Raw genomic sequence first — 15,299 nt, 5'->3', positions numbered from 1 at the left:
AACACCTCCGCACCAGTCTCCCTGAGAACCCGGTTTCATCTGCTCCGTTTATTACCCTCGGGAACATTATCATTGCTTTATTGGTTGCTAATACAAGGCCAACCTTTATAGTTTGTCTGTTATCCTTTACTCCCACCTGCCTAGTTTTAGTCAGTGAGTGATTGCAGACCTTCAGACAACATGGCCTATAATGGTGCAGTGCAGCCTTGAACAGATGGTCAGACCATGTGAAGATCTATCAAAGGCACACAGCACAAGAATGTCAAGGGCTCATCTGATAACTTGTGAGTGAGCATATGCAGGACCAAGCATGTTGTCATACTGTAAATTACACACTGGACCGTAGTCAAGCGTATTATGACATACATGTACGCAGACAGAGCCGCCAGGCGGAAAAGGAGGGCAAGGACGACAAAAGGTGGCATGAGGCAAAAACCAAGAGCAAAATATTGACAGTCAAGCTAGTGTGGGGGAAACAAAAATAACTGACTTCATGATTTCAAACCAGAACAAAACCTATAACTTGGTACCAGAATATCATGTTTTAGGATTAAGTCAATCCTGAATCCCTTTAAACACCAACTACAAAGAAATACAGACATAATTCTCTGTACACAGGAGAAAAGACTGCTTCACTTTATTGCTGCACAACCATGAGGTATGAGGGGGACAAAAGAGACTTAAAAGGTCAAAGGGGACAGAACTTGTGCGGTTTAGCCTCTTTGCATCCACTGGTTTGAAGTTAGAGGTGTAGTGGAAGTCATTTTGTTCCTCAAGCCTTTGGTCCAGCAGAAGGGTTTAGAAGTCAGGACCCTCTTTCTTCAGCTTGCTGTAGTCCATGTTCACCGAGTAAAACTATGAATGAAATAGAGGAACAATAAAGTTTAAGGACAAGACCATCAGGGATCAAATATTGATGAATAACAGTTATTCTAAGCAAAAACCTGCCTTTACTTTCTGAATCATTCCCAGGTTTGTTATTCAGTCAGTGTCAAACTTGCTTTGTTGTTGTGACTGACAATTAGATTGGCTGATCAGATTACTTACTAAACTAACAGGATTATACTGTATAATTAATTCAACTATGGGATGAGTGGAATCAGACAACAGCTCAATTACATTTTTTGGCTCAAGCCACTACATTAACATGTTCCCTCACTGCGCTGTACAACCTCTGCCCACTACCATGTGCAGCAGAGACCAAGTTTAATGCACTGACCATCGTGATACATTAATATAGACATAACGGATCATCCTGTAAGTGAGTGACCTACCTTGTGCTGCTGTGTGGGTTCCGTCTTGTTCCATGGCTCGGGATTGCCATTGCGATTCCAACTAGCAACATAGATATTGAAATGAAACGTTTAACTAATAGCAATATACCCATCCTGCACATTGAAATTGACGTCTGACTTAAGACTAAAACACTCAAGGTCAATCCAGTTACTATGCGGTTCTCATTTCAGACGGTTTCCGTTTGGAATGGAGGCTTATTAGCAAGGTGTTCTACAAGGGCCCTTACCTGACATGGGGTCCCATTGCCAGGCGCAAGAGATAGGCTCCAGACATAACCGTCCCACCACCGATGAAGATGAAAAGGGGGACCAGCTGGAGGGAATAGAAAATAGTTAGGGGGAATAGAGGACAGGGTAAGGTGGCAATCAAGGGAAATATGGCTGACCCCATTCAGTCACTGGTCGATAGATTTTTTTTAATGGCACAGTAGACACCTGTCTGATTCGTGCCCGTCTCAGTGGATTAATCCATTGCGGAGGCCGCTGGGGATGGCACAGTCCATCACACTAAGATGAGCATTGGCAACGCAAGGCACAGGTGAGGGTATTTGAGATAATTTTGAAAACAAATGAAATTCCATTGGTTTTCCATAAATGGCTACTGCTTTGGACATGAAGCTGTTTGTGAGAGTATTCCTTTGGCCTACAGTATGTGTGAAGAAAATGTGTCTTAGGTATAATGAAAAATGTTGAGTGAAGGTAAGTGTGGCTTAGATGTTAAAGGTTTGTGTCTCTCCAGAATCTGCCCTCTACCGCCAATTCAGGTGCATTCATGGTTTCATAACTTCATTGTGTGAATTGGTTTGCCCTTTGAGAGTCTTTCAAGTCACGATTACATATAAACTCAGCAACAACAAAAAACATCCTCTCACGGTCAACTGCATTTATTTTAAGCAAACCTAAAATGTGTAAATATGTGTATGAACATAAGATCCAACAACTGAGACAAACTGAATAAGTACCACAGACATGTGACTAACAGAAACAGAATCTAGTGTGGCTACCAGCTGCGGTCCTCATGTACTGCACCAGATTTGCCAGTTCTTGCTGTGAGATGTTACCCCACTCTTCCACCAAGACACCTGCAAGTTCCTGGACATTTCTGGGGGAAACGGCCCGAGCCCTCACCCTCCGATCCAACAGGTCCCAGTCATGATCAATGGGATTGAGATCCGGGCTCTTCGCTGGCCATGGCAGAACACTGACATTCCTGTCATGCAGGAAATCACACAGAATGAGCAGTATGGCATTGTCATGTTGGAGGGTCATGTCAGGATGAGCCTGCATGAAGCGTACCACATAAGGGAGGAGGATGTCTTCCCTGTAACGCACAGTGTTGAGATTGCCTGCAATGACAACAAGCTCAGTATGATGATGCTGTGACACACCGGCCCAGACCATAACGGACCCTCCACCTTGAAAATCGATCCCGCTCCAGAGTACAGGCCTCGGTGTAACCCTCATTCCTTCGACAATAAACGCGATTCCAACCATCACCCCTGGTGAGACAAAACCGCGACTCGTCAGTGAAGAGCACTTTTTGAGACTTTTTTCCAGTCCTGTTTGGTTCAGTGGGTTTGTGCCCATAGGCGACGTTGTTGCAGGTGATGTCTGATGAGGACTTGCCTTGCAACAGGCCTACAAGCCCTCAGTCCAGCCCCTCTCAGCCTATTGCAGACAGTCTGAGCATTGATGGAGGGATTGTGTGTTCTTGGTGCAACTCGGGCAGTTGTTGCCATCCTGTACCTGTCCCACAGATGTGATGTTCGGATGTACCGATCCTGTGCAGGTGTTGTTACACGTGGTCTGCCACCGTGACGATCATTCCACAGGTGCATGTTCATTAATTGTTGATGGTTCATTGAACAAGCATGGGAAACTGTGATCAACCCCTTTACATTGAAGATCTGTGAATTTATTTGGATTTTTACGAATTATCTTTGAAAGACAGGGTCCTGAAAAGGGGACGTTTATGACCAGCGGTACATTTGACATTCATTCCAATCATTTCTAATCTTTCTTCGTTTGGTTAAGGTAATTTATGTTAATAAAATATATTATATTATTAGTCATTTACCATTCTCATTGTCGGAGCGGACACGTTTGCAGAGTTCACAATTTATGCTACACTTATTTCATTCCATTTACAAGTTGTCAATTTATTCATTGTATTTTGTTTGGAGCGCTCCTGTCAATGTTGAGTAAGGACGCACACCTGATTACACAGAAGTAAAGCTAGGCTACCTGGCCTTCACGCAAATGTATGAATGTTCCCATTTGGGGACGTCCAATGCTATTTCTGATGGTCTTAACGCACCACCACTAATGAGCTGTGGAGCTTCTCAGTCTTTTTTTCTTCCTCAAACAGCAAGTCAACAGTATGTTAACTTAACATCCACTGAGAATGACAATAGTTAGTTCCGAACTGTATTAGAAAAATCTTTCCAGCTTGCTCACTTTCGATAACCACCGAGCCTCGGCGTGAAAATAAAAAGTAAGGCTCTGATCCAGTGGCTCATTAAACTCTGAGGACCAAGAAGAGTTGATATAGTTGCCAGTTCAAACTGTGGGCCAGACCCAGTTAATACAATGTTTCAAGTTGCAGACAGAGTAGAGAGATTAAAGCTATTGAAGAACATGAAATGAACAAAACTCCATGCATAGCAAATGTGATTTACATGATATTTATCAGGATATTTTTTACTTGCAATGTAATTTGTTGGCTTTATGTTGATTATTTTTACCTAGTTGGCAATACTAAACAAATACGTTATTGTAATGTAAATTAAACTGTTCCACGAAAATGTGCATGAAAAACATGACTGGTTAGATCAATTGTAAATTGGCACTCAACATGAAAAAGATTCCCGAACCCTGGTGTAGCCTATTACCTGCAACGTCAGGAGCGTAATGGCAGGACCGAGGGTCGTCTAAAAATATTTAAATCAACTGGATTGCTTTCGCCAAAGTCCCGAGACTACAGTTATCCGATTTCCACCAAATAAAACTTGATTTAAAAAAAATAAGTGCTTTCATAGCTGTAATATTCATATGTGTAAACATACTGAATTGTAATTGGATGCATTTTACCGCTATATCATACTGTGCTATGATTGGTTAAGACCACCCAAATGGTTAGGTCATGGGCAGTTTGATCCTGGTTGGCGATACGTGAACATGCCAGTTATGGATAATATATATAAATTAAAAGCAGAAGGAGCCTTTATTAGATCTAGGAAAAAATGGATTGAGGAGGGAGAACATAATTCATCCTATTTCTTTAGACTTGAGAACTTTCACTCTAAAAATAACACTATCCATAAGTTAAACATTGATGGTGTAATTACAGATGACCAAAAATTAATCGCTAAATACTGAAGCAATTTTTACAGAAAATTGTATAGCTCTACGTACTGTCAGGAATCCACAGATCTGTTTTTAACTCACTGAATAATGTTCACGCTATCAGTGATATAGAATCTAAACAGTGTGATGAACCCATCAAAGTTGAAGAGATTATAGAGTATATCACACATCTAAAGAACAATAAATCACCAGGTGTTGATGGAATTACATCAGAATTTTACAAATTATTTTCTGAACAACTAGCTCCCTTCCTACTTGAAGTCTTTTTTAGAGAGTATTAATAACAATGTTCTCCCTCCTACAATGAGTCAGGGGTTAATAACACTGATACCTAAGCCTAAAAAATGAGTGATGCTCATCGATAACTGGCGTCCAATTTGTCTTCTTAATAATGACTATAAGATATTAGCCTCACTACTTGCAAAAATAATTAAAGAAGTCCTGGATGCAATCATTGATGAAACACAGTCTGGCTTCATGAGGAACAGACATATTTCTAACAATGTCAGACTAGTATTAGACGTACTTGACTACTCAGACCTAATAACTGAGGATAGCTTCATATTATTTTTAGATTTTTATAAAGCATTTGACACAGTAGAGCATCAGTTTCTCTTCCACTCCCTTGAGAGACTTGACTTTGGGGATTTTGTCTGTAAGGCTATTAAGACTCTATGCAAATGGTAACAGCTCTATCAAATTGAAATATGGCACCTCACCTAGATTTGAGTTAAAGAGAGGAATTAGGCAAGGTTGTCCTATCTCTCCGTACCTGTTTTTATTAATCACCCAACTTCTTGCAAATTCTTTAAATAATAGTCCTGTACAAGGTTTTTCCATAGCTGGTAAAGAAATGATTATAAGCCAGCTGGCTGACGATACTACACTTTTTCTGAAAGACGCTAACCAAATTCCCATATCGATCAATGTGATACAATCCTTTTCCAAAGCGTCTGGTCTATATCTTAACATTAATAAATGTTAACTCATGGCTGTCAAAGATTGTGTGACCTTCATATTATGGTATTCCAGTAAAAGAAGAACTTACATATTTAGGCATAACCATTACAAAGGATCAGAAGTCTAGAGGCTTACTAAATTTTAACCCTCTTATTAAAAACCCCCAGAAGAAACTAAATCAATGGCTACAGAGGGACTTATCTTTAAAAGGTAGTCCTAATAACCAAGGCTGAAGGTATCTATAGACTAACATATGGTGCTCTATCTTTATATCTTGACAGTAAAATAAGCAAGGAGATTGACCAGATGCTTTTCAACATTCTTTGGAGAAACCGTACTCATTACATTAGGAAAACTGTTGTAATGAACACTTATGAGAATGGTGGACGGAATTTTCTGGACTTTACTACTTTAAATAATACTTTTAAGATCAATTGGATAAAACAATTCCTAAGAAGACCCACTTCTATCTGGAATTTTATTCCTCATCATGTCTTCCTACTTTTGGTGGCCTTAACTTCATGTTGTTTTGCAATTATAATATTGATTAAGTTCCAGTGAAACTTTCTGCTTTTCGTCGGCAGGTTCTCTTGTCATGGTCCTTTATTTATAAACAATTTTTCTTCACACAGATATTATATATGGAATAATCGGGATATATTGTGTAAAAATACCTCTGTTTTAGAATATTGGTTCCGAAATAATATCCTATTGGTGAGCCACACCTAAAGATTTTGCAATTGTTTTAGATGCCATTCCCTCAGGTGTTGCTATGTTATTCAGGAACGTGTCAAGACCTGACCCCCAGAGCCTACCTTCTAGTGACCCTGTTTACTCATCAGTAGGAAAGATTTGTTTCTCTTTTGGTCCATTCAACAACAGAGCGATACGAACCTTGTTTCAGCAGGTTGATGTATACCTTATGTCATGCCTTATTGGAATGGATTTATTGATAATATCTGTTGGAAAAAAAGTTTGAATGTTGCCACACACATACCTACTTGTTATCAAAATTAAGGAAGTTTCCTTTAAAATTATTCATAAATATTATCCTGCCAACCACTGTATGAAGAAGTTTAAGGAAAACATCGACTCAAATTGCTCCTTTTGTAATGACCACCCAGAAACAGTTTTGCATCTTTTTTGGCATTGTATGCATGTAAGAAAACTGTGGGAAGACATCAGTAGGTTTATAATTGAACACATTTATAAAGATTTTACACTATTGTGGAGAGATGTACTGTTTGGATTCTTTACATACAATAGAAATAAGCGGAATCACTTTTATGTAATTAATTTCATTATTCTTTTGGCCAAATTTCATATACACAAATGTAAATTTACAAACAGAAAACCACATTTTCGTACCCTACAAAAATAAATGTAACTGTATTTTTAAGACGGTTAAATGCTGTACTAACAAAAAAGCTGTTAGAATTGTAAGTGTATGCATGTCCCTTAAGGTCCTTGTGTAATTGTAATGTGATATTGTACCCCCTAGCTCGATTGTCTATTGTTCGTAATCTATGTATGCTTGTGTTCCCTCAGGTGCTTTATGTATTGATTTGTTATAAAAAAAAAAAAAAAAATAAGTGAACATGCCAGTTATAGCTAGCTAATAAAGAGCTACGTTAAGAAATATCCTGTAGTACTGCATTTTATTATTTTGTACAAAGTGTGCAAAACAAGACAATAGCTAGTTAACCTTTTTCAATAAAAGGGCCACTACACCTGGTCGTGACTCTGACATCGTAACATTATGTCCTCGGTTAACCGCCTCGTCCTTGACCGAGTTGAGGCCTTTTTTTGCCAGGTCGCAATTCCAGCAACTAACCATCTAACGTTAGCTAGACACGCTCGCGCCCTCCCACTTAAAAAGTGTAAATAATAGTAACTATCCATTCAATCATTTTTGAGTCATTGCCCTTTCAAGTACATAACCCACACTGGCTCCAACTGGCTACAGTAGCTAACAAGTTAGCAAACAGGGCCGTTTCGGTCTGTGGTAAATGCCATCACTTGTCAATCAACGATCAATGCAGCAAACACCATATCGTTATATTCGATCTTGTCATTTTTCAATCACTCAACAATACATGACAAAAAGGCGACATTTGGGGGAAACGAGTAACGTAGTAAAAATCGAGGTTAGCTTCGAAGTTAACGTTAGAACGACGCAAATCCCCCCCCCCCAAAAAAATCTATACGATTTAGCAAACTTCCCGAATTCACATGTACTTACTGCTGGGTGGCTTTTAAGTTGCCGGCTAACTGTGCTCAGCATTGCGAGGGTTTACTTCTCCCAATTTGTACAGAAATAACCGGATTAATGTAGGCCTTGCCAGGCAGTAACAGCGTATTTTCAGATACGTTTCAGAGACATCAATGCTTTTTATAACTGACCCAAGATAGACCACAGTCTGTGGTTTCCAATAGGAGCAGATGAACGAATCATAATGGGTAGAACAAGCAAGGAGGTGGGAGCAAATCACGAGCCAATGAGATCTATTCGCCCTTGCACTCCTATAAACAATGTATTTTATTTTTATTTGGCAAAGGGTAAAGTCTACAGATTCTAGTTTTGGAAACAGAAACCTGTATGGAGATAAAATGTTTCAGCGATGAGAAAATTTGCAGAATCTCGGCCAAAGTCCAGCTCGTTCAATCTTCTCTCTTCTTATCTGGTTGTGAGTGGAAACACCAACCGGATGCTTCATATTTATACATCCGGCGAAATATCTGTCTCATTGTTCTTTCTGTGGAGATTCCTCACGCCCTTGAGTACTCAACTCGTTCTTCTTCTTCTTTGGTGTGTTTTAACGGCGGTTGGCATCCAGCCAATATATGTTGCGTTACTGCCACTAACTACACTCGGGTCTAAATCCCTTATGCTTTACGGACCAACTAACCCTGTTCATCCAATACCTGAGCCACTATGCCTAGCTGTCGGAAGCTCTTAACTAGGTGGGATGCAACACTATCCCCTTGGGAGCGCACAACGACATCATCCCACTTCTGATAACACAGAAATTTTGTTGGGTACCCGACCGGGACTCAACCCTGCGTCCAAACCACTGCATCATCAGGTCCTCTGGTGTTGAACGAAGGAGGCTTTAAAACAGTATAGTACTGTTCAACTACTGCTATTTGACAGCATTATTGTATATTATAAGGTTGATGCTACATCAGAGAACAGCATCCTCACACAACATGTGTTGTAATTCATTATCACTATCAGCAGGACCTCGGGATAGCTTGCCCAAACAGTGAGCTGGACAATTTAGTTTTCTGTGTGCTCTGCCAGTGTCCTGCAGCTCACCCTGATAATCAGATTGCCTCGCCAACATCTACCAACGTTAGTTTCCTCTGAATTGTATTTTCACTGCAAATTGGTCGTTAACATCTCATAAGAGTTTCTGCACAGCCGGTCTATGATGCTGTGTGGGAAAGTTCCAACCAGTGAAGTAGACATCATTTGATAGACTACAACAAACAAACCTTCCAAAAGTATTTCAGTATTAAGTAAAACAAATGCTGTCACGCCCTGGCCTTAGTTATCTTTGTTTTCTTTATTATTTTGGTTAGGTCAGGGTGTGACATGGGGGATTTATGTGTTTGTCTGGTCTAGGGGTTTTGTATGTTTATGGGGTGTTTTCTAGTCTAGGTGTTTATGTAAGTCTATGGTTGCCTAGATTTGTTCTCAATTAGAGGCAGGTGTTTATCGTTGTCTCTGATTGGGAACCATATTTAGGCAGCCATGTTCTATGGGTATTTTGTGGGTGGTTGTCTTATGTCTTTGTGTCATTGCACCAGATAGGACTGTTTCGGGTTTCACATTTGTTGTTTTGTAGTGTTCTCGTGTATGGTCTTTATTAAACATGTTGAACTCTAACCATGCTGCATTTTGGTCCTCCTCTCCTTCAACGGAAGAAAACTGTTACAAATGCACTTCCATGACATGCTTACATGATACATTTATAATTTTGAGAAAGAACAAGGTCATTGTCAGCCTGGTGTTTCAATCCTAGAACCATGGAAAACATGTTTAATTGTCATATCAAAACACAGATTCAAGCCAAATCATGTCTCCTTCTGTTTAATTTCATCTGGTTTTATTTCTCTGGAAAATAATTGTACGTTGGCAGATTTTCATCCAGTTTGGCCAAAACTTTCAATAATAACAATTTATTAAACATATAACTATGCTGATACCATATTATGGTTTCCCTTTTACTATGTATTCAAGATATATCCTACTTTTATTTTCAAAAAGCAACAAGATTTAGCTGTCAGAACTTCCATGAGTATCAAACAAATTGGTTAATTTACAGTATTTTATGTTTATTATTTCCATAATACCTTCTGGCTAGTTGTCTGCCAAGATAATAATGGAAATGAAGACTAACATCCTGAGTCAACTACATGGAAGTGTTAAAACTCCTCATCTACAGCATGTCAACGTTCAGAATCTTGTGCAGGTCTCAACAACTTGAGATCTGATAATAAATAGAGCTTTACTTGGAAACGTCTACAAACTGACAAGACAATCGACTCGTTTATTAGGGTGTTTTTCTGTAACCAATTTCTTTACTGCGGTTACAAATCCCAGTGAAAACCAGGCATTCCTTGGTGATGAGTTCATGAGGTAAATCTTGGAGCTGAGATTCATAGGCCTGTGGTGGTTCAGATGTAGTCCAAAGGGAGGAGCAGCCTCAACAACCACAAGGGATTTGACGTGCACGTTGTCATCTTTCCTCGGCCCACTCATCTCATTCTGCCCCATTTCTTCTTCATGTGGATGTGGTCTAAGTAGATGATGCTTGTCTGTCTTAGTAGGTTCCAGAGAATGGGAACGTTTGAAAACATAGGGGTTCTTTCATGATTATGTAAAAACATAATTATAATATGGTAACTAACAATGACTAAGTGTATGTAGGTGTACTGCCTCAGCAGGATGTGGTAAGAAAATCAGAGAGAGATGGATTTCTGTCCACTGGACTTTCAGTGTGTCAGTTTTGCCATGACATATCCCAGGTTCCTTAGTGTGTGGTCTTCTTTGGTGTCTTGCCAAATTTGGCATCAAACCCGAGACCTTAAATGAAAAAGCACATGATACAATTAAGACAGTAGAGGTGTCAAGTCATCTCATCAACCAAAAAGAGACTTCACTACTAGTTGAGGCCTATGAGCTCTAATGGAACATTTCCATAAGCAGCTGAAGAGCAGCTCAGCATTTCAACTATGAGGTGAAGCTTAAAGTTACTACAGACACATGAGCACATGGGAGAGAGAGAGAGAGAGTGAGAGAGAGTGAGAGAGAGTGTGAGAGTGAGATTAAGAGTTAACAAGTTAATGTTGTTACTCACCAAGGAACACCAGGATAGTGCCGACCCACTGCATGGTGTTGAGGACGTTGCCGAACAGAAGGACAGAGCCCAGGATGGTAAAGAACTTCCGTGTGGTAGTGACGATGGAGCAGGTGAGAGGGCCGAAGTACACCACAGTCATGAAGATGAAGGTCTAAGAGAGGAAGAGGAGTGAATGACTGTTACTATAAAATACCCTCTGCAATGAGAATGAGAGCAAAATAGCGAAAGTCCACTCTAAACCACATACTGGCACTTATCCATAAGAATCACACGCATGTGAACCAATTAAAATGTAGAATGTGATTTGCAGACATGGAAATGTTTTCCTTTTAACACACAAACAGTCACACCCATGTGAGACCCACCTGGCCTAAAGCACTAGTTATTCCAAACAAAAGGATGTTCCAGAAAATGCTGGGGTGACGGTCTGTGAAGCTCAGGAAGTCCCATACCTCACCTGTCCACAACACCCCTGAAATAAAAACACATGGGATAATTTACTTAAAGTGACACAATTCAGCATACATTTATTTATTTTTTCCTGCATGTAACAATTGCTTTTTTATTTAACCTTTATTTAACTAGGCTGCTTGATTCTTATTTTTTAATCTCAAGTTATAAGATTGGTTAGCCTTTTCTTCTGCTACAAATGTGGGGAGAAGCCAATGAATTACTTTAATTGTTTTGGAATCCAACCCATGCTGAGATTTGGTTCCATGACTTTATGCCTGTTCCAAAATCAAAATCAACAGTGGATGAAGGGCTCCCCCTACTGGTACCGAGCAGTAACCGCAGTTGAATTGAACTGGGGAAGTGGGGACTGCTTTGGCCAAAACTGAACAAAAAGTTTCTGATAAAAGTAAGGCTGTAGAAAAGCATGAGATTGGGACACTTAGACTGAGAAGGAAGATCTGAAATTAAGATATTTTATTGAATAAATAATGGTGTATTTAGTAGAGACTGGGAGCTGGCAGAGATAGAGATACATAAGAAACAAAGCAGAGAGATCAGACAAAGTGTATATTTTCACACTAGTGAGGGACAACAGGTGTCTCACCTATTCCCAGCACCAGGGTGGACCACATGTTGATGTTGAGCATCATGTGGTTGGCACTGGTCTGGAAGAGATTCCTCATGTGGTCCTGGGCCACACCAGTCAAACCGTCCATGGTCAGAGATAGCAGCTAGGATACAGGGAGAGAGAAGGTCACATTTACAAACCCACAGAGGCACAGACAGCAAATACACATACAGGCAGAGAGAAACACGGACGAGGTCACAGAGATAATACCACAGGCAGATGAGGACAGTTACACTCACCAACAGGATCTCCCCGAAGCCGAAAGCAGATTCTGTGGAAGTGACACTCTTGTTGGGTTTATAGAGGAACAGGGCCACCCCGCTGACGATCAACAGCACACACAGGTACTTGGCCAGTGGGTATTTCTTCCTCAGTACAAATACACCCAGAATCATCACTGTGGAACCAAAGGCAAAGGGATGTGAGGGGCGGTTATCAGCAGCAGCCATCACTGGTCTATTGGGTTGATGTGCACATAGAAAGACAAGTCAGCCAGGGGGTAAAAACCATGGCTGTGTAGATTAATGGGCTGCACGTGCTCAAGGGATAAGACTGGTCAGTGTATTACTATAGAACACACTAACCTTACACAGTGTTTACATATTGCAACATACTGGGCGGGACAGAAGACTAGGCTCATGTACTTATTGTTAGCATGACACTTGCAGTCATAGGTGTATGCATGGGGAGACAGAGACTCACAGCAGGTGCATGCAAATAGAATATATGTTCATTAAACAGGGACACTGAGTTTTGAAGGGCTGATGGGATGTGTAGTTTAAAAAAGGTGCAATATGCAGAAATCACACAGATATTTCCTGGTTGCTAAAATTCTAATAGTTTGTCAAATTTCAGTGTATGTGACAAAACAAGCCATGTATAGTGTAAATAATTATTGAACCATACAAAACCCAAAGTAAAAAATGCAAAAACAAAACTTACGAAAGGGAAGGATATAAATAGTGCACATAGAACAGATACACCGCTTCTTAGACTGGCTTGCAATGAGAATGGCAAATCTATAACTCATATTTCAATGTGAATTTGGTTCGGTCGCCCAAAAAGTTACATATTGCAGCTTTAAAAATGGTACTGGAAATGCAGATAAGGGAGTCTGGCTGACACTGAAACATGACACACTGCTGCAGTAAGAGGCCATGCAATAAAATAAGGCAAACTAACCCCTCAAACCTGCACTGGTCACCAAGCCAAAGGCTGCATATGACTTGTTAATTACTTATTCAGGTGTTGAGAGTGGGGTCAGGATGAGCAATAATATAATTATTACACCTACCTGGGATGGGCTTACAAGACTTGCCCAACACCTGTGACAACAATAGAGAGGTTGTTTAGATATTAAAATGATAAAATATCACAACAAATTATGATGATGACAGCGAGACACTGTATGGGCTGAGGGATAGGACTGACCTGTGTGGGGTAGTTGACATACTGTAGGGCAGAGTTGCTGGATACCATGGCTCCAAGATAAGACAGGGAACACACTCCATAGAGCCAGCTCTTGGTGTGGTCTGGTCTGGAACCCTCAAAAAACTGAATCACTAATGGGGAGGAGGCAGAGAAGAGACATCTATAATACATGGAGATTCAATACCAACAGACCATTGAAACACCCACGGGGGGCAAGATATTTTGGAGAGAACTGTGTTGGACAGAAAGTGAAAGGCCACAATTGATGACTATGTGTGGTTTACTCACAGATCTTGGCAAACCCAGCATTGATGATGCATTGGATGAATACCAGCGTTGTGGCATAAACAAACTTCTCCTTCTTCTCCCCCTCACCATACTGTCCTCGGGTACTGGGTAAATCAGACAGACAGCATTATGACAGTTTATCAGTGCAACCACTCATGTTAATCCAGAGGTAATCCACTTCTTATTACATATATAAGACAGGTGTGACACACAACAACACACAGGCCTTGATATTCAGCAAGGGAATTATTTGTTAATTAAACTGTGGAGTATCTGTAGACTAGAAAAAGAGAATGAGAGGGCAGTGTGAGGTACTAGAAGTCTGCTCTGGTTGACTACAGATACAAATCATCACTGGAAACAAGATGAAATTCCTCAACCTTGAGTGACATACCATTCAAGACATATCTACAGTATGTAGCAAGCTAATACCATATAGGGATATCGTTTTTTGAACAGTTTCAGCTCTGTAGAGTTGGCTCGCCTACATTCAATAATGACATGAACTTGTTGCATATAGCATCACCAACTGACATATGTGCACAAAGAAACAGGCAATAAAAGCAATGTGCATCAAGAGCCGATGTTAAGAAATCAATGATGTCGCTCGGATGTCAGACCAGGAAACTACTTACATTGTCTCTTGTAATATGCCATAGTAAAAATAACAAACGAAGACTCCGAGGAAACAGACAATGAATCGTATACGCTCGTTCTGCAGTAGCGAGGGCTTCCCGGCTCCCTTTCCTGCAGCCATGCTGTCCTCGAGCTGTCCTGGTATGGAAACCGATACAGATCCGATCCCCGCACCCCTCAAAGCAACGTCCCGCTCCACAATCCCAGATATCACAAGCCCGGAAATTGTGACGCTGTAACGTTACCCTAACTGGGCAGACAGTTGCTAATGTAACTGCAGATCAGGCCGTGTTTCCTCTTCAACGATTTAGCTAAATATCCCTGTTAGCTAGCTGACTTTGCTAGCTAGCTAACGTTAGTTAGCCAACGTTAGATTGGTGGGTTGGTTGTTAGCAATTAGCAAAATCCATCATTGTTGTCAATCCAGCTGTCACGGTATAGTGTTGAATCCGGAATATATGTCCTTAATTGCAGGTCTCTCGTACTAGCAAACGTTAATCCTGTCCCGATCCAGGTTATGTCAAAGGCATCCCATTCAGACAATTTTCCCGGTGGAAACCGGAGTGTAGTTGTTTTCATTGAGATACGTCAGAGAACAAGCTGGCTCAAAGACCTCAGTGGTTCATTAGGAGCCCTCAACGGAAATGCTTGAGTTTGTAGCTACTATACCATTCATATAAAACAGTGCTGGCAGAACGCAGATGCTACAATTTTATAACTATGCATGAACCATGTGATTTGTTTTCTCATTTGAATCAACTTATATGCAGCATACAAGGTAGCTCGAAATGTTCTTATTTTTGTTGATGTATCAAAAGATTCAGCTGTACAATTTTATAACTATGCATGAACCATGTGATTTGTTTTCTCATT

At 40.4% G+C, this 15,299-nt stretch overlaps 2 protein-coding genes across 2 annotated transcripts; both read right to left on the bottom strand.

Annotated features, from left to right (window-relative positions):
* Positions 1-611: 611 nt before the first annotated feature.
* Positions 612-8,029, bottom strand: ndufa4a (NDUFA4 mitochondrial complex associated a). The gene is made up of 4 exons (XM_064986791.1): positions 7,864-8,029; positions 1,523-1,608; positions 1,275-1,335; positions 612-855 (listed from the first exon to the last, which is right to left on the bottom strand). Exons 1-4 carry the CDS (start codon positions 7,903-7,905, stop codon positions 799-801), a joined length of 246 nt encoding a protein of 81 aa, XP_064842863.1. The 5' UTR covers positions 7,906-8,029; the 3' UTR covers positions 612-798.
* A 1,672-nt stretch (positions 8,030-9,701) lies between these two features.
* Positions 9,702-15,011, bottom strand: slc35b1 (solute carrier family 35 member B1). Its single transcript, XM_064986790.1, has 9 exons — positions 14,426-15,011; positions 13,791-13,894; positions 13,503-13,633; positions 13,366-13,396; positions 12,311-12,468; positions 12,048-12,174; positions 11,356-11,462; positions 10,988-11,141; positions 9,702-10,713 (listed from the first exon to the last, which is right to left on the bottom strand). The coding sequence occupies exons 1-9, from the start codon at positions 14,545-14,547 to the stop codon at positions 10,661-10,663; spliced, it is 987 nt and encodes a 328-aa protein (XP_064842862.1). The 5' UTR covers positions 14,548-15,011; the 3' UTR covers positions 9,702-10,660.
* Between the last annotated feature and the right edge of the window lie 288 nt (positions 15,012-15,299).

Source organism: Oncorhynchus masou, chromosome 14, assembly GCF_036934945.1.
Source record: "Oncorhynchus masou masou isolate Uvic2021 chromosome 14, UVic_Omas_1.1, whole genome shotgun sequence".
NCBI classification, from domain to species: domain Eukaryota; kingdom Metazoa; phylum Chordata; class Actinopteri; order Salmoniformes; family Salmonidae; genus Oncorhynchus; species Oncorhynchus masou.
Note: the sequence above shows the minus strand (reverse complement) of the source record. Positions and strands in the feature narration are given on the sequence as shown.

Bases quoted from the DNA above. Each gene is read 5' to 3' on its own strand.
- ndufa4a (XM_064986791.1), bottom strand. From the start codon at position 7,905: ATGCTGAGCACAGTTAGCCGGCAACTTAAAAGCCACCCAGCA. The intron at 1,609-7,863 runs GTAAGTACATGT...TATTCCCTCCAG, and splicing joins AACTTAAAAGCCACCCAGCA to CTGGTCCCCCTTTTCATCTT. The intron at 1,336-1,522 runs GTAAGGGCCCTT...CTATGTTGCTAG, and splicing joins GCAATGGGACCCCATGTCAG to TTGGAATCGCAATGGCAATC.
- slc35b1 (XM_064986790.1), bottom strand. From the start codon at position 14,547: ATGGCTGCAGGAAAGGGAGCCGGGAAGCCCTCGCTACTGCAGAACGAG. The intron at 13,895-14,425 runs GTAAGTAGTTTC...TGATTTACCCAG, and splicing joins GGCATATTACAAGAGACAAT to TACCCGAGGACAGTATGGTG. The intron at 11,463-12,047 runs GTGAGACACCTG...TTTTTATTTCAG, and splicing joins CACCCTGGTGCTGGGAATAG to GGGTGTTGTGGACAGGTGAG.